The sequence below is a fragment of the Ranitomeya variabilis genome, chromosome 1 (assembly GCF_051348905.1).
Source record: "Ranitomeya variabilis isolate aRanVar5 chromosome 1, aRanVar5.hap1, whole genome shotgun sequence".
Taxonomy (NCBI): Eukaryota; Metazoa; Chordata; class Amphibia; order Anura; family Dendrobatidae; genus Ranitomeya; species Ranitomeya variabilis.
This window is the reverse complement of record NC_135232.1, coordinates 219,063,330-219,082,091: the sequence shown is the minus strand read 5'-3', so window position 1 is coordinate 219,082,091 and position 18,762 is coordinate 219,063,330. Positions and strand designations below refer to the sequence as shown.

The 18,762-nt window shown below is 46.4% G+C and overlaps 1 protein-coding gene and 1 long non-coding RNA gene across 3 annotated transcripts in view; one reads left to right on the top strand and one right to left on the bottom strand.

Annotated features, from left to right (window-relative positions):
- The window catches only part of LOC143809724 (aldehyde dehydrogenase, mitochondrial-like), a 111,325-nt gene extending 108,521 nt beyond the window's left edge, over positions 1-2,804 (bottom strand). The window contains exon 1 of the mRNA XM_077292762.1: positions 2,563-2,804. Within this exon, the coding sequence (XP_077148877.1) occupies positions 2,563-2,691 (129 nt within the window). The 5' untranslated portion in view covers positions 2,692-2,804. The remainder of the gene's footprint in view (positions 1-2,562) is intronic.
- A 117-nt stretch (positions 2,805-2,921) lies between these two features.
- LOC143809735 (uncharacterized) lies at positions 2,922-14,639 on the top strand. Of its 2 annotated transcripts, none has more exons than XR_013222432.1 (3): positions 2,922-4,112; positions 4,522-4,680; positions 5,232-6,374. It is a non-coding gene; the product is annotated as an uncharacterized LOC143809735 (long non-coding RNA). The 2 variants fall into 2 exon arrangements; XR_013222426.1 differs by lacking the exon at positions 2,922-4,112 and adding an exon at positions 14,507-14,639 and having other exon boundaries at positions 4,534-4,680; positions 5,232-5,433.
- The last annotated feature ends 4,123 nt before the right edge of the window (positions 14,640-18,762 follow it).

The window sequence follows — 18,762 nt, the reverse complement described above, 5'->3', positions numbered from 1 at the left end:
ATATACCAAGGCAAAACTGAACAATGTCTAGGGACTCTGCTGTATGCTGGGAAAAAGTGCCAGCATCATCATGGACCCTAATAAGGCAATATATCTAAATATCATGCTGCTACACATCATATGAAAAGGTCAAACAGCCCATGGCCATTACCTTGTGGGTGTGGTGTCCAAGGTTAGAGGAACGCGGCTTGGACACCACACAACCCCCCCTTCTTTAAGTCCCTAGCCAGCAGCGTTCCTCCCACTTGTGGCATTTGTTTTAATTTTATTATAATTGTATGTTTAATCCTGTATCAATATTTCATAAAATTGTTATTTTTATTTGATTCAACCCATTCTCTTGTAGATTTCTGGCCACTTCTCTCAGAGTAGAGTATACAGTGATACAGATCGGGAATTATTGCCAAGTTATTAGCACAAGGTATATGTGGATCAATGAGTTTTTGATTTAAATATGGCAAAGTGTTTATGTCCCATTTGACTTCAATGGGACTTTTTTGGTTTCAGTATTCAATTAGCCATCTTGTCAGGACAAATATATTCCTTTGGGTAGAGTCCCATATAACATTCGGCATGCAGTCAATGAGCAGACGATATATGAGAAATATGCAAGCAATTCATGAGTCATAGATGTTCTCAACAGAATTCATCATCTTTCCCCCTCTCACTCGACCCCCACCAACGAGCCTATCCATTAAAGTAAATGGCTGCCCACTCTCCCCAGTCCCACAAGCTCGCTGCCTCGGGGTAATCCTTGACACTGATCTCTCCATCAAACCACATATCCAAGCCCTTTCCACTTCAACTCAAAAATATTTCCCAGATCCGTACATTATTCAACAAAGAATCTGCAAAAACCCTAGTCCATGCCCTCATCATCTCCCGCCTTGACTACTGCAACCTCCTGCTCTGTGGCCTCCCCTCTAACACTCTTGTACCCCTCCAATCTATTCTAAACTCTGCTGCCTGACTAATCCACCTGTCCCCCCGCTATTCCCCGGCCTCTCCCCTCTGTCAATCCCTTCACTGGCTCCCCATTGCCCAAAGAGTCCAGTAACCATGACATACAAAGCCATCCACAACCTGTCTCCTCCATACATCTGTTACCTCATCTCCCAGTACTTTCCTGCACGCAACCTCCGATCCTCACAAGATCTCCTTCTGTACTCCCCTCTTATCTCCTCTTCCCACAATCGCACACAAGATTTCTCTCGCACATCCCCCATACTCTGGAACTCTCTACCACAACACATCAGACTCTCGCCTACCATCGAAACCTTCAAAAAGAGCCTGAAAACCCACCTCTTCCGACAAGCCTACAACCTGCATGAACAGATCTATCCTCACCTACTGTATCCTCACTCATCCCTTGTAGATTGTGAGCCCTTGCGGGCAGGATCTCTCTCCTCCTGTACCATTGTGACTTGTATTGTTTAAGATTATTGTACTTGTTTTTATTATGTATACCCCTCCTCTCATGTAAAGCGCCATGGAATAAATGGTGCAATAATAAATAATAATAATTTGTATACAAGACATGTATTTCTTCTTTATCCTAAATGTCTTCCAATACTCTTTGTACTGAACATCAAATATTTGCTGCTCTTCTAATATTTTCTTAATTAGTATCCAAGGACTGAAGCGAAACAAAGTCTACATTGCATAAGTAAATCAAGCGGACCCCTCACCAATTTAGCGTGGTATATTAAAAAAAAAAAAAAAAAAAAAACACACAACACACACACCACAACATGCTGGAATGGTTTTCTCCTACTTCTTAAAAAAGGAAATCATCATTAGCAAATAACTGATTTAAAATCAGGTTATTGTGATTAATGTATTTTTTTTTTTTTTTTACATACTTTTGGCAAATTTTTTTCATATCACAAAAAAAATGTTTTTATATTTCTATTTTCACGTTGGACACAGGACTTTTTAGACACACTGTCTTTTCTGGAGGTGTTACCTTAGCAGAGACAGGATTACGCTGACAGGTAACGCCACCTATATACACAGCTGATAACACAGGATCTACCAAACACAACGAACTTTGCACGCGCGCATTAGATGCTTCAACACAAAAGATGGTCAAAAATCTGTTCATTGTGACTGAACTAGTGTCTAAAAAAAGGGCACCTGAGGCCAATGTGAAAATGGCAAGATGTCTAATATTTATTTTTTAATTCAGATTGCAATATGGAAAAAAAACTGTTAAAAAGGCTGGGAGCTTAGGTTGAAATCACATGATGGTCGTAATTTCAACCATTTAGTAGCACTAAAAGTTTGATATTTACCTTTTAATATATTAAAGGGCATTTCCAGGCTGCTCTAGAAAAATGAGTGCAGTCACTGAGTGCAGATCGTCTAATCATGCCATAGTGTGCAATGCAGTGGCGAGATTCCCTGCCACCCGGGTGCAGTCACGTGACTGCGAGTATACGATCTGCATACGGACTGTCATGTGCCACCTGGATTCTGATCATCGACCGAGATCGATTTTACACCGATCTGAACTAGGAGAAACTTTTGCGCTGACCCCCGACACAATCATGGGGCCATTACCTGGTTATAGTGGACGTCGGGCTTAGGGTTGGGGGCAGGAATGGCAGCAGCAGAAAATCTGCCGATCCGGACCCCCAGAGGCACCTGCGATGCCCTGGAGCAGAGTCTCCCCAGCACAGCTCGGAACATGGTGCCGCCTCGTACACACACAGCAGCTGCAGTCCGGTCACCCAGCACCACAGAGCACGGAGGAGGAAACTTCTTCTGCAAACTCGAAGCTGCACACCACGCCCTCCTGTCAATAGACGCTATCGACCAATCACCGCGAAGATAAGAGCTATGAGCAACCAATAGTAAGGAGACACCAGACCCGCCTCTCCTGAAGGCAAGTCACGCGCAATAACGGTGTCCTAGGAGCCAGCTAATAAGCGGCCGAGGACGGAGCCGGAGTGGCCGAGGATGGAGCCGGGTGCAGTCGTGTGGGGTGTGCGAGCTGCCGCTGATGTGTGAGGAAAAAGCCAAAAGAGCTCAAAATCCCCGTCATTTAAGGAACCTTTCCCAAGAAAAAATGTGCTCCATGCACGAAAAGTGCTGAAAACGCACTAAGAAATGTTCCCTCAAACAGCCCAAATTATTAAGGCTATGTGCACACATCAGGATTTCTTTCAGAAAATTCCTGAGAAAAACCTGAAATTTTCTGCAAGAAATCTGCATGCGTTATTGCCGCGGTTTTGACGCGTTTTTGCCACGTTTTTGTTGTTTTTTCCCGGACATTTCCCAATGCATTTTATAGTGGGAAAAACGCAAAAAAACCCACAAAATGAATGAACATTCACAGAAAAAAACGCATCATCTGCACAAAACATGCGGAATTCATTCTAAATGATGGGATGCATATTGTATGGTTTTTTTTGCGGTTTTATAGCGTTTTTATCGCGAAAAAAACACGAAAAATCAGCAACGTGTGCACACAGCCTTAATGTCTTTCTGGACATATATTTTGCATTCAGAAATTAAATGAATATAAGAAAGCTGTGTGAACACACCCTTAGGCCGGCGTCACACTAGCGAGTTTTACAGACGTATGAGAGGCGCAGAAAATACGGATTGCATACAGTACAATGATTCTCTATGGCCCAGCTCCTATCTGCCGTATTTTACTGATCCGTATTATACGGTCTTGTACGGCCGTAGATAATCACAGCATGCTGCGTTTGTCACCGTATTGCGCAAAAAAATAAGCCAATGCAAGTCTATGGGGGCGAGAAAAATACGTATTACACACGGACCAGCAGTGTGACTTGTGAGAAATACGCCAATACAAATGTGCCAAGCCCTCAATCAGGAAGCTCAGACATGCTAATTAGCTGAAAAAGCCAGACAGACATCCCGGAAGTCTGGCGCTCGCCTCCACGGAGTTGCAAGCAGCATGGCATCCATAATTAATGTTGATATGCTCCTCATCCTCGTCCAAGAAAGGCCTGAAATCTGGGACCAGCGGGATCCAAACTATTCCAACCGGGCCAGGAAAGAGGCAGCTTGGAGGACCATCTGTGGGATCCTATTCCCAGATTATGCCCAACGCCCACGTGCGGAGCAGACACAACTTTGTAAGTACACTCATGTTGCGACATTAATTAATCTTGAAAAATGCTTTACCTACATGATTTCTGGCAGATTATTTTTTGGCTTAGTCTGTTTTTATGTTTTTTGGATTTTTGAGCAAAAACAAAGATACTGAACATGAGAAAGGGTTTACGTACATAGATAATATATAGATGTTGCGTTGGGTAATATTTTTGGGAACGCCAGACTGGTACAGAGGGGAGTGAACCCTGTCCTTGTGTTGTTTAATTTTTTTGTGTATAATGTTTTTGTTGTTTTAAGCAATTTAAACTTTAGGAAATTCATTTAAGAAGGCATTTTATTAGCATCGTAAAAATATGATCAATCAATGCCAACTGTTTTAAGCAATGTGCAGAATGAGCTTATACAATATTTGTTACCATGTCATTGCAGTGGAAGAAGTTATGACACGATGGCGCAGCATCAGGGACCAATATCGCCGGGAAAGGCAGCAGCGGGCAAGAAGTGGGTCAGCAGCTCCAACCAAAAAGCGAAGTATATTTAATACTATGATCGGCTTTCCTTTTTGGATCCCAGTATGGATCTAAGACCGTAAGTAAAAACATCACAAAACAATTATGATTTATTGTTATAGCGCCATTAATTTCATGGTGCTTTACATGTAAGGAGGGGTATACATAATAAAAAAAAGTACAATAATCTTAAACAATACAAGTCATAACTGGTACAGGAGGAGAGAGGACCCTGCCCGCGAAGGCTCACAATGTACAAGGGATGGGTGAGAATACCGTAGGCGAGGGTAGAGCTGGTCATGCAGTGGTTTGGTCGATCGGTGGTCACTGCAGGTTATATGCTTGTCGGAAGAGGTGGGTCTTCAGGCTCTTTTTGAAGGTTTCGATGGTAGGCGAGAGTCTGATGTGTTGTGGTAGAGGGTTCCAGAGTAGGGGTGATACGCGAGAGAAATCTTGTATACGATTGTAGGAAGAGGAGATAAGAAGGGAGTAGAGAAGGAGATCTTGTGAGGATTGGAGGTTGCGTGTAGGTAAGTACCGGGAGACGAGGTCACAGTTGTATAATAAACTTATGTTAGCAATTGACTCAACTCTTAATTAGGGGTATTAATTTTATTTCTTTCATAACAGAACACAGTCCAACCTCACTGAGAGGGAGACCGGGTCAGACTCGGAGGTTGTCATTGATCCGGTTGGTGTAGAAGAAGAGGTGGCAGGCCCATCTTTGGCCTCTTCTACATCCATCCTTCCTGGACCATCGGCTTCTGCATCCCAAGATACAGCAACAAGTGTCCAAGATGCAGCCCCACCACCCTCAGCAACACCTGATCCTGTAAGCCAGGAAGAGCATGGACAAAGCAGCAGCCCTACAGTCCCACTGGTGTCCTCCCCACAGGCAGCTGGGCCTTTACGCAGAGGCCGCAAAAGGAGAGAGCTGCAAGACAGTAAGAGGAATGTGGATGCTGGGGTCCTCAATTATTTGACCAGGGCAGCCACGGATGATGGTGAGGAGGCCTTTGCTCGCAGCCTGGCCCGGTAACTTAGTCTCCTTCCCTGTGAGGTGAGGCTACGTGTGAGAGGGTGTATTCAAATCCTGATTGATTTATGCACCTTCCCAAATGACCCCTATGAGGTTTTGGAATTTATTGAGAGAAGGCAGTTCACCACATAACCTCTTGCGCCTTCCACGAACTCAACAGATGCATGGTCAATCAGGATTTGAAGCACCTCCTCCACGTGTGCCTACACCTCAACCCCTCCCCACCCAAAATCAACCAAGGCCAGCACCGTACCATATGTCAGCCTACAGCCCACTTTTCCAGACCTAGTGCTGTAGGCTGGTTCCAACCTGGGTTTGGACGACATGGCCATATTGGGGGTGGCTATGAGTCCAGCCAATATGTTCAGCAGCATGAGGGCCAGAGACAAATCCCTTATGGCCAATACCCAACTGGCCAATATGATCAAAGCCTGTATTTGGATCCGCCACACACAGCATCCACACAGGGTGAAGGACAATTGGCCCAACAAAGGCCACCTGAGCAGGACCCTGATCTGCCGCCATCACCTCCACCAACGTACAGAAATCTGTAACCCAAAGTTATTTTTGTTTATATTTGTTCCGTCTAACCATGTTTTGGTTAACTTTGTGCTGTAATTGCACTTTGTTCTGTTGTGGTTTACAGAAAAAAACCCAAAACCATATGAAACAAATATGGTTTAAAGTTAACAACAAAAGGCTTTTGCTCTAAGTAAAAAATGTTGTCAAAAGCCAATTGACGTTTGTGGGACAATCATTCTTACATCACACACATATGCTCTTTTCTTAAACATCTGTTAATTAAGTAAATACAACACACAGAGTACAGTTTCTCTAGGCATAAAATATTTTATGGTGATAATATATTTTGAAAATAATGAAATCACAACTGAGAAACAGCATAATCTTGCACCCTGTAGCAAGATTATGCTGTAGCACCCTGAGGAGAAACAAAATTAGTGAAAATCTCTCACTTTTATTCCAGAAAGGGGACGGCGCAGAGGAGAGCCATGTGGTGTAGACCTACTCACATTGGGCAACATTTCTTCACCAATAACAGATGACGGGCAATCATGAAGTCTAGTAAAATTGTGCAAAACAACACACGCTTTAATAACTTCATTAATAGTAGCCTCACTCAGCTGAATGGCAGACTGGAGGAGATGCCATTTGACACACAGAATCCCAAAGGCGCACTCCACCCATCTACACGCCCTGGAAAGCCTCAAATTAAAAACTCTGCTGGTGATCCAGGTTGCGCCTGGGATAAGGCCTCATGACATTCCTTGTCAATTGGAAGGCCTCATCTCCCACAAGAACATATGGCACTGCTTCAGCATTGGAGCCTGGGAGTTGTGGTGGTGGGAGGTCTAACTGGTTTTCACATAGCTGCCGACCCATAATGGACTAATTTAACACCCTTGAGTCTCCTGTTCGCCCATAGGCCCTAATGTCTACAATTATAAACCTGTAGTTACTGTCAACTACAGCTAACAGAACTACAGAGAAAAACTGCTTATAATTGTAGAATTGGGAGCCAGAGTTCGGCGGCTTACGCACCCTGATATGTTTCCCATCCAGGGCTCCAATGCAGTGTGGGAAGTCACAAGTGTCATTGAACCCATGGGCTATTTTGAGCCAATCAGCCATTTTTGGCTCAGGCATGACAAGTCCATGTAGTTTCGCCCATATTTCACTACATGTTGAGTGCACAATGCCAAAAATCATGGAGCGACCAATGAGAAGCTCCAGGTGTAGTCCCGCATAAGACAATCCAGTTGACAGGAAGCTGAAAGAACACAAAAAATCATATTAGTTAGGTAACAATAGTTTAGACAAAACATGAAAAAGCGCAAGTATGTTGTTTACTAAAAAACACAGGAATATCAAGGAAATTAATCGATATTTACCTAGGGTACATAAGTAGAACATTAAAAATACATATTTTTATTGTGGTTTTGTTCTAAGTAACACATATATTTGAAAATAGCTGCTAGCAAACAACCCTGAAAAAAAACATCATCAACATACAGTATGTGAGGATGTTCAATACATACCGTAAGGTAAGGAGAAGACGCTCCTCTGCGGATATGCTTTTTCGCATCCTGGTGTCCTGATACGCGAGTCCTGGACGTACTGTCTCCAACAAGATCTCAAATGTTGCTATTGTCATTCGACAGTATAGGTAAAACTTATCAGGATGTGCACGCAGAGCTGTGTAGAGCCTCTGAAAATGGCCTTTAGTGAGGCGTTGGGTCAAAAGAGGATGCACCCACAATCTTCTCCTTCGCGGATCTACAATCACGGTATGGCTGGCCAAACCGACGCGACAAGACCCAGTTAAACAAAACCCGCTGAGTTGGGGTGAAGTGCAGTGGGTCAGACATGGTGCAAACGTTACCACAACACACCAACAGATGCAAAACCACAAAATGGCCATATGGGAGGGTGCCACCTGTTGTAGAGGCCCTAAACAGGGTTATTGATGCTGATTTAAATTAATTTCAGGCTCCAAAACCGTTAAATGTCCATTTTGTCAGGTTGCGTGGAAAAAACGCATTACGGATATCATAAGGATTACATACGAAACATTACATGAGCAAAATACACGACCACACCTTGCCAACGGATTACATACGGATCACGATTTCTGGATTTTTTTCTGCGTATTACGGCCGTAAAAAACGGACCGTATTTCCATACGCTGAGTGTGATGCCGGCCTTAGGCCTCGTTCAGCTGCGCATATTATACGGACGTGTGTGGTCTGTGTTAGGCACCTTTCACACGTAGACCCGAATGGGTCAGTGCACGTCAGTGTTTCCATGGACTGTGTGTCTGTGGGCAAAACACGCTGACATGTCAATTTTTTACCATCATCACGGGCGGCAAAATGTCCAGCACACGGAGAACACACATTTATGTCCTCCGTGTGACACGGACGGCCGCCAGGGAAGAAGCACTACAGTAAGCGCTGTTCCCCGGTGGCTGGTGCTGAAGTCGGCTGTCATTCTCCCCTGCTCTGCCGGCAAGCAGAGGAGAATGAGGAGTGTTATATTAGGGTATGTGCACACGTTGCGGATTCTCTGCGGATCCGCAGCATTTTTTGCGGTGCAGAAACGCAGATCCGCAGTTGATTTACAGTACAGTGTAAATCAATTAGAAAAAAAAAAGCTGTACACGTGGAAAATCCGGTGCGGAAACGCTGTGTTACCGCCGTCACCGCTTCGCGTCATCGCTCCTCTGCTGCTGGGTTCAGGCACGTCCGCTCCCTCTCCCCTGTCGTGTCAGCTCCCGTCGCTGCGCACTCCAGCCGCTCAGGGTCTGTGCGCACCAGTTCTTCCCCTGCTGCAACGCATTCCCGGCATTCTACTTCCGGGTCCGGGCGCGTCCATGTCACTCTGTCCCTTCCGGTGCCTTGCTCTCCTGGGGGTATGCGAAGTCAGCGCAGGCGCTCTAGGTTCTCCAGGGGAGGCAGGCGTATCTTTCCTGTTTCTTCTGGGGGTCACGAAGGTCAGTTCTCCCAGTAACCTATCCCGCTCCTGCCTCTGCTATAAGAGGCAGGCTCTCCTGCTTCCTGGTGCCTGATTGTCATAGCTTTGCTATTGCGTCTGGCCCTTCCCGCTTTAGTACTGTGTACTCTCTCCGTTAGTGTCTACGCCTTCGTCTCTCCGTTCGTTCTTGTCTCCTTTGTTTCCCTTCCAGTTCCCGGTCATTCCCTTTTCTAGTGTCTTATTTTACCTTTTGTTTTCCCTCAGCCTTCCTCCGCTCCGGCTTCCCAGTCCTCCTGACCGTCCTCTGACTACCTGGGTCCTCCTGCCTGAACTTCCTCTCCAGCATCAGCAGACTCTCGTTTCTTCCTTCTTGGAGCCGTCCCTCTTGCTACTTCCACCGTGGGTAAGTGACCTCTGGGCCTGCTCCTAACGGTCCCTGTATAGGGGTCGGATCTACTCTAGGTCCGCTCGCCCAGGGGTGGGTCTCCCACGGTCCAGAGGGTCCACTCTTGTTTTCCTGTTCAGCCCGTTACAGTACAATCAGGCCATGGACCCCGCAAGTACCCCCTTTTCGGCCCAGAAGGAATTGGCCCATTTGCGAGAACCAGCAGCGTATAATGGCCTTCATGAAAACTATGGAGTCACGCTTGACCTCTCTGCAAGCTGCTGACCCTGTGAATGCTGCCCAGCTGGCAAGCCTCCAACAGGAGCTCACTCAGCAGCAAGATACTCAGACCCGCATGCTAAGTTACATGGCATCTATTGATGATCGCCTGTTTAATTTACAGCCCGCCCCTGCTGCTTCTGCACAAGCATCCCCTCTTGACTCCTCGTCTGGGTAAACCTCCTAGGTACAGTGGTGATCTCAAGCTCTGATGTGGCTTTCTGAACCAATGCCGTCTCCATTTCGAGCTCCTGCCCCAGCAGTACCCCTTGGATCGAGCTAGAGTGGCGTTTATTGTGTCTCATTTGGAGGGGGAGTCTTTAGCTTGGATTAATCCCTTGTGGGAGCATGATGATCCCGTAGTCTCCCACTTAGAGGATTTTCTTGAGACCTTTCGTAAGGTTTTTGATGAGCCCGGACGTTTGGCTTCTACTACTGAGTCCCTCTTTAATTTATGTCAGGGATCCTTATCTGTCTGACAATATGCCATCCGTTTTCGGACTTTGGCATCGGAGCTTGGGTGGAACAATGAGGCTCTTGTGGGTGCTCTCTGGTGGGGTCTGTCTAGCCGGATCAAGGATGAGCTTGCTGGACGTGACACTCCAACTACTCTGGAGGATCTAATCTCCCTCGCTACTCGGATAGACCTCCGCTTTCAAGAGCGGTCTCGTGAGTCCGCTAGAGAGAGGAGACCTAATTCTTCTACATCTACTTTCCATCAGTCTGGTAGTCCTCGTGTCCCTGTCTCTACTTCTTCTACCTCTCCTCCACCTGAACCCATGCAAGTGGATCGAGTAAGGATGGCAGAGCAGTGCCGAAAAGAGAGGCGTACCCAGGGTCTCTGCTTTTATTGCGGTAGTGCCGCTCACCTTCTTCGCAGTTGCCCAGATTGACCGGAAAACTCCACCGCCTAGGACAGGTAAGAGAGGCCTCCCTAGGTGATCCTGTTTCCTGTCAACCTTTGACTCTTTCAGTTTTACTTGTTTCCAACCAGGGTCGTTCCTCCGAAGTCGCGTATGTGGATTCGGGCGCGGCAGGTAATTTTATCAGTCTTGAGGCGGCCCGGAGGCTTCGCATTCCAGTTTTCTCTTGGACTCTCCTTGCCTAGTTGCGTCGGTGGATGGAAGACCTTTACAAGAAGCAATTTCTTTAGTTACTGAAGAGGTGGAATTACAAATCGGGGCTCTTCATCGTGAAAAAAAATCGCTTTTTATGTTCTGCCGAATCTCTCTCACGCCTTTTTGCTTGGTCTTCCGTGGCTCCGAGTTCATGAGCCTACTCTTAATTGGCATTCTGGAGATGTGCTACGGTGGGGTCCTACTTGCCATGATTGATGTCTACGGTCTGTGTGTCCAGTGTTCTCTCCTCAATCCACTTGTGTTCCTGTTGGTTTACCTTCTCCTTACTGGTCGTATGCGGACGTCTTCAACAAGAAAGAGGCTGAAAATCTTCCTCCACATTGTTCCTACGATTGTCCGAATGATCTCCTCCCCGGCTGTTCTCCACCTAAAGGAAGAATTTATCCTCTCTCAGCTGCAGAAACCAAGTCTATGTCCGAGTATATTCAAAAGAACCTGGCTAAAGGATTCATCCGAAAGTCTTCCTCTCCTGCTGGAGCGGGGTTTTTCTTTGTAAAAAAAAGGACGGATCTTTACGACCTTGTATTGATTATCGTGGATTGAACAATATCACAGTCAAGAATAGGTATCCTCTGCCTCTTATTCCTGAACTCTTTGATCGTCTTCGAGGAGCTCGTATTTTTACTAAGCTTGACTTGTGAGGCGCTTACAATTTAGTCCGTATTCGCTCCGGTGAGGAGTGGAAGACCGCCTTTAACACCCGGGATGGACATTACGAATATTTAGTTATGCCCTTCGGCCTCTGCAATGCTCCCGCGGTTTTCCAAGAATTCATCGACGATGTTTTCCGAGATCTTCTCTACTCATGTGTAGTAGTTTATTTGGATGACATTCTTGTATTTTCTCCAGATCTCCCATCGCATCGAAGGAGTGTTCACAAAGTCCTGCAACGTCAGAGATAATCACCTGTATGCCAAGTATGAGAAATGTGTCTTCGAGCAAACCTCCTTGCCGTTCCTTGGATACATAATCTTGGATTCAGGTCTTAAGATGGATCCCGAAAAGGTGAATGCCATTCTTAACTGGCCGCGACCCTGCGGAGTGAAAGCCATCCAACGGTTTATCGGATTTGCCAACTACTACAGGCAATTCGTTCCGCATTTTTCTTGGGTAATCCATCCTCTTACGTCTCTCACCCGTAAAACCTCCTGCTCCAAGGGATGGACTCCGGAAGCTGAGAAGTCCTTTGTATTGCTTAAAAAGTCTTCTTCCACCGCTCCTGTCTTGCAACACCCAGAGGTAAACAAACCCTTCATTTTGGAGGTAGATGCCTCTTCCACTGCTGCCAGAGCTGTGCTCTCGCAAAAGACTCCCGAAGGTCGAATGGCTCCCTGCGGTTTCTACTCTAAAGCCTTTTCGATTTCAGAACGGAACTATACTATTGGGGATCGAGAGTTGTTAGCCATCAAATTGGCTTTGGAGGAATGGAGGTATCTACTAGAAGGATCTGTACATCCATTTGTAATTTTTTTCAGATCATAAGAATCTTGCGTACCTGCAAACTGCGCAAAGATTAAACCCTCGACAAGCCAGATGGTCTTCATTTTTTGCCCGTTTTGAATTTGAGCTATGCTTTCGGCCAGGCAATAAGAACATTAAAGCTGACGCTCTGTCTAGGTCTTTAAAGCCATCAGATACTGTGGAGGAGCCTGCATACATCATTGATCCTTCTAAAGTCATAACTGTAGCTCTTTTACAGTTGATTCGTCCTCCACCAGGTAAGACCCTTGTCTCGAACTGCGACACAAGGAAGGTGTTATCTTGGGGTCATTCTTCTAAATTGGCTGGTCACACAGGTTCCAAGAAGACTTTCCTCCTCGTCTCTCGGTACTACTGGTGGCCTACGTTACGTCAAGACGTCAAAGAATTTGTCGCTTCTTGCCCCTCTTGTGCCAGGAACAAAGTACCCAGACAGCTACCATTGGGAAGTCTGCTTCCTCTTCCAGTTCCGTCTGCGCCTTGGCAACATATTGCCATGGATTTCATTACCGACTTACCCTGCTCTTCCGGATGTACAGTCATTCTTTTTGTGGACAGGTTCTCGAAGATGGCTCACTTTATTTCGCTGCCCGGTTTACCCTCTGCTCCTGAGTTGGCGAATATTTTCATCCAGAACATCTGCAAACTCCATGGTTTTCCTCTGCACATCGTGTCGGACAGGGGAGTACAATTTACTTCTCGCTTTTGGGGAGCTCTGTGCAAACTCCTAAGGGTGTCTCTGGACTTTTCTTCCGCATATCACCCTCAAACCAACGGTCAAGCAGAGCGAACCAACCAGACCTTAGCCGCCTATCTGCGACACTTCACTAATGCTCATCATAATGACTGGGTTAATCTGCTCCCTTGGGCGGAGTTTGCCTACAATAACCACTCCAGTGAAGCCTCTGCGAGAACTCCTTTCTTCGTTCTATTCGGACAGCATCCTGGTTTGCCTCTACCAGTCTCTCCTGTCTCCGGTGTTCCGGCAGCCGACTCTTTAGCTTTGGAGTTTTCCACGATCTGGGGCGAAGTCAAAGAGACGCTTGACAAAGCATCTTTAAGAATGAAAAGACAAGCCGACAAGAGGCGTTTAGATTCTCCTCCTTTCTTGCCTGGTGATAAGGTCTGGCTTTCTTCGAGATTCATCAGACTCAAGATCCCATCCTACAAACTTGGTCCACGTTTCATAGGTCCTTTCGAGATTCTGCGTCGAGTCAACGATGTCGCTTACAAGCTGAAATTACCTGCCTCGCTCCGTATTCCCAATACCTTTCATGTCTCTTCTTAAACCTACTGTCTTTAGCCGCTTCCATCCTTCATCTAGTACCTCTTCTCAACCAGTCAGCGCTGACAACGTCTTTGAGGTGAAGGATATTTTGGCTGTTAAGAAAGTTCGTGGAAAAGATTTTTTCTTGGTTGATTGGAAGGGTTTTGGTCCTGAGGAGAGATCTTGGAACCTTTGGAGAATTTTGATGCTCCTCGTATTCTTAATAATTTTTTTGCCAGTTTACGTAGGGGGAGTTGTAAGGAGGAGGGTACTGTTACCGCCGTCACCGCTTCGCGTCATCGCTCCTCTGCTGCTGGGTTCAGGCACTTCCGCTCCCTCTCCCCTGTCGTGTCAGCTCCCGTCGCTGCGCACTCCAGCCGCTCAGGGTCTGTGCGCACCAGTTCTTCTTCCCCTGCTGCAGCGCATTCCCGGCATTCTACTTCCGGGTCCGGGCGCGTCCATGTCACTCCGTCCCTTCCGGTGCCTTGCTCTCCTGGGGGTATGCGAAGTCAGCGCAGGCGCTCTAGGTTCTCCAGGGGAGGCAGGCGTATCTTTCCTGTTTCTTCCGGGGGTCACCAAGGTCAGTTCTCCCAGTAACCTATCCCGCTCCTGCCTCTGCTATAAGAGGCAGGCTCTCCTGCTTCCTGGTGCCTGATTGTCATAGCTTTGCTATTGCGTCTGGCCCTTCCCGCTTTAGTACTGTGTACTCTCTCCGTTAGTGTCTACGCCTTCGTCTCTCCGTTCGTTCTTGTCTCCTTTGTTTCCCTTCCAGTTCCCGGTCATTCCCTTTTCTAGTGTCTTATTTTACCTTTTGTTTTGCCTCAGCCTTCCTCCACTCCGGCTTCCCAGTCCTCCTGACCGTCCTCTGACTACCTGGGTCCTCCTGCCTGAACTTCCTCTCCAGCATCAGCAGACTCTCGTTTCTTCCTTCTTGGAGCCGTCCCTCTTGCTACTTCCACCGTGGGTAAGTGACCTCTGGGCCTGCTCCTAACGGTCCCTGTATAGGGGTCGGCTCTACTCTAGGTCCGCTCGCCCAGGGGTAGGTCTCCCACGGTCCAGAGGGTCCACTCTTGTTTTCCTGTTCAGCCCGTTACACGCTGCGGATTAAAAGAAGTAGCATGTCACTTCTTTTTTGCGGATCTGCAGCGTTTTTGTACCCATTCCATTATAGAAATCCGCAGGGGCAAAAACCGCAGTAAATCCGCAAAAAAAAGCGGATCCGCACAAAAAACGCGACATCCACAGCTGCGTTTTCTGCCAGAAGAGGCAAAATCCGCACCAGAAATTCCTAAGGCTAATCTGCAACGTGTGCACATAGCCTAAAAGTCCGAAAGAGCAGGTGGGAGCTTTTAGGACTGTTACCCCCCATCATCCGACACCTGCTGCCACTAATAACAGTGACAGCAGGAGCAGATGATCAGGGTATTCCACAGCCGCCAGCTGCTATCGTTCGAAAATAAATGCATGAAAAACCCGACGTGGGTTCCCCGCTATTTTATTGACCAGACAAAACTCACAGCTGGGGGCTGTAAGGTTGGTTATCAAGAATAGAGGGGGTTCCCACGCTGTTTTTTTAATTATTTAAATAATTTTTGACAACCAGCCTTGCTAAAGCTCACAGCTGGGGGCTGGTAGTCTCAGGCTGGTAAGGGGCCATTGATATATACCCCCCAGCCTAAAAATAGCAGCCTGCAGCTGTCCAGAAAAGGCACATCTATTAGATGCGCCAATTCTGGCGCTTTGCCCAGCTCTTCCCACCTGCCCTGTAGCGATGGCAAGTGGGATAATGTTTATGGGGTTGATGTCACCTTTGTATTGTCAGGTGACATCAAGCCCACGGCTTAGTAATGGAGAGGCATCTATAAGACACCTATCCATTACTAATTCTATAGTTGTAATGTTAAATAAACACACGGCCAGAATAAAGTCCTTTATTTTAAACAATTACACAGACTCCTTTAATGTTCTAAGGCTAGGTTCACATCGCGTTAGTGCCATCCGTTTAACGGATCCACCAACACTGATGCCCAAAATCGCTTTTTTTGCTACAATCGCGGTAACGCTTGGTACCATTGCGTTGGCATGCGTTAGCAATAGAGGTCTATGCAGAGTGAATGCATCCGTTCGCTGTGCGTTAGACCTAACGTACCCGAAAACGCGGTAAGGGTAGGTTCTCATTGCGTTAGGGCGATCCGTTTAATGGATCTGTTACTTAGCGGCACTAGCGCAATATAACGGATCCGTTAACGCACCCATAGACTTCCATTATTGTAACGCATCCTAACACATGTCAAAATCGACATGCGTTAGCAATAATGCGGTACTTTGTGACACACCCTCGAACGCAGTTTACCGCGTTTTTGGGTACTTCAGGTCTAACGCACAGCGAACGGACGTGTTCTCTGTGCATAGACCTCTGTTGCTAACGCATGCAAACGCAATGGTACCATGCGTTAGCACGAGAGTAGCAAAAAAGCGATTTTGGGCATCAGTGTTAGCGCATCCATTTAACGGATCCGTTAAACGGATGGCCCTAACGCGATGTGAACCTAGCCTAAACCGCGTTCGAGGGTGCATCACAAAGTAACGCATCATCGCGAACGCATGCCGATTTTTACATGCGTTAGGATGCATTACGATAATGTAAGTCTATGGGCGCGTTAACAGATCCGTTACATTGTGTTAGTGCTGCTAAGTAACGGATCCGTTAAACGGATCGCCCTAACGCAATATGAACCTACCCTAAATGAAACCATACTTACTGCAACACCTAATTCCCCAACGCCCTTGATCTCCTGTGATAAAAGTAAAATAATAAACCAACAATATACCATACCTGTCCGGGGGATATACAGTTTTCAACGAGGATGGTGCCAACACTTTTATATTTTTTTTTTTTTATATATATATATATTTTTGAAAATTTTTTTTTTACTTTTTGCATGCTTTAATAGTTTCCATGGGAGACTAGAAGCTGCCATAACCCGATCAGCTCTGCTACATACAGGCGATGATTAGATCGCCTGTATGTAGCAGAATTGCTGATTTGCTATGAGCGCCGACCACCAGGCGACGCTCACAGCAATTCGGCAGTGACAACCAAAGGTCTCCAGCAGACCTCTATGGTTATCATGCCAACCCATCGGTGACCCGTGATCACTGGTCACCGATGAGCATGATTTCCGGCACGCTTGCTGGAATTGCACGTTAAATGCCGTTGTCAGAGAGGCACATATCAGCTATTTAAAACAGCTGACATCTGCTGGGAAAGATGTGGGCTCAGTGCCAGAGCCCACATCAAACGGGGAGACACGACATGCACAGTACTCTTAAATGCTGCTGTCAATCTCGAACGTGGCATTTACAGTGGGTGGCACGGGGCATGTCAATGGGTTCTATGGTAGCCGGAGGTCTGCTGAAGACCCTGTGTCTGCCATTCCTGTGCTCATTCTATGAAGACCTGCCACTTGCTGGCGTTCATAGGGGACGATGATTTTCACTATATACTGCAATACTGTGGTAATGCAGTATACAGTATGAGCCGCCCTTCACACGTCCGTTTCTCCAGAACGGTGGTGACAGTTTTCACATGTACTGGAGACACTTAAACACGTAGATCCATTCAAGTCAATGGGTCTGTGCACATGTCAGTGTGTTTCCACAGACAGTGAGTCCATGGGAAAAACACCCTGACATGTCCATTTTAACACAGGCCACAAAATGTCCTGCACACGGATGACATTCATGTATCATCAGTCTGACACATACTAGCGCCTGGGAATCTGCAGTACTGTTCGCACTGATACATGGCAGCTGGAGGAGGCTCTCATCCTTGTCTACTGCTCGCACTGAGATCATCACGATCAGGGGACAATGTTGAGAGTTGTATTCAGCCTCCACTGTCTACATGGAGTGTAAAATGAAGAAAAAAAAATTAAAAAAATGTATTATACCCAACACTTAATCCCCAGAAGTCATTGTCCCCTGTAAAAAAAAAATTAAAAAACAACAATATCCCTTATCTGTAAAAAGTTGATACAATCCATAGTGTCCCACGCCGTAATCCATCTGTGCAACATTTGAGGGTGAGCCTGAGGCGACCACTCATGCTGAAGAGCACGGTAGAATGACTCGCTACAGCGAGAGCGAGCCCATGAACTGCGCTGACCTCAGTGAGATCATCGCAGTTCACTGTTAGATTCTAATTGATACAGGGAATTAGGTGTTAAAGGTGAGAATAATGTGTTTTTTCAATTTTATTCTTCATTTTACACTCTATGTACACAGCAGGGGCTGAACACAACTCTCAACATAATCCCCTGCTGGCGATGATTGCAGGGAGAGCAGGCAACAATGATGTGAGCTGTCTTCAGCACCTGGCGCCTGAGAACAGTGCAAACCATGTCAGCTGTTCTCAGGCGCCAGTATGTGTGATACTCATGCGGCACACGCACACGTATGAAACACAGACACGAATTTCTAAAGTACGGGTTTTTCCAGCACTGGAAATATCAAAACATGAAAAGGAGGCCTATAAGATCAGACGATTGCACGATCAAGTGGTGGTTGTCAATGCAAATAATATTGATGACCTGTCATTATGATACGTCATCAATATGTTATTGGTGGAGGTCTCATAGCCGGGATCCCCAGTAATCAGTTAGGTCCACAGGCGGCCAAATTTATACATTGAATGGAGCTGCATAGCAGCTGCTGGTATACACTGAATGGAGCTCCGGCCAATGTTTACATCCAGTTGGCGATGGAATTGATAAGAGGTGATCAGTGGGGATTCTGGGTGTCAGACCCCCACCTCTCTGATACTGATAATCTATCCTATAGATAGGTCATCAATATTACCGGTATATGTACTGATGACCCTTTTAAGGCCGGGTTCAGACAAGTGTAACAAAAAAAACTATTTTCATCCACGTTATTATAAGTATTCCATATATCTAAGCTGTCTGAAATCCATCGGGCTTCTATTAATTTTTGGAGCTGTCTTGGTAGGTAGGGAGGCATCAAACTGTGTTTGGGGGAATGTAATGTGTGGGTTTGTACTGTGAGTAGGGGACTTCATA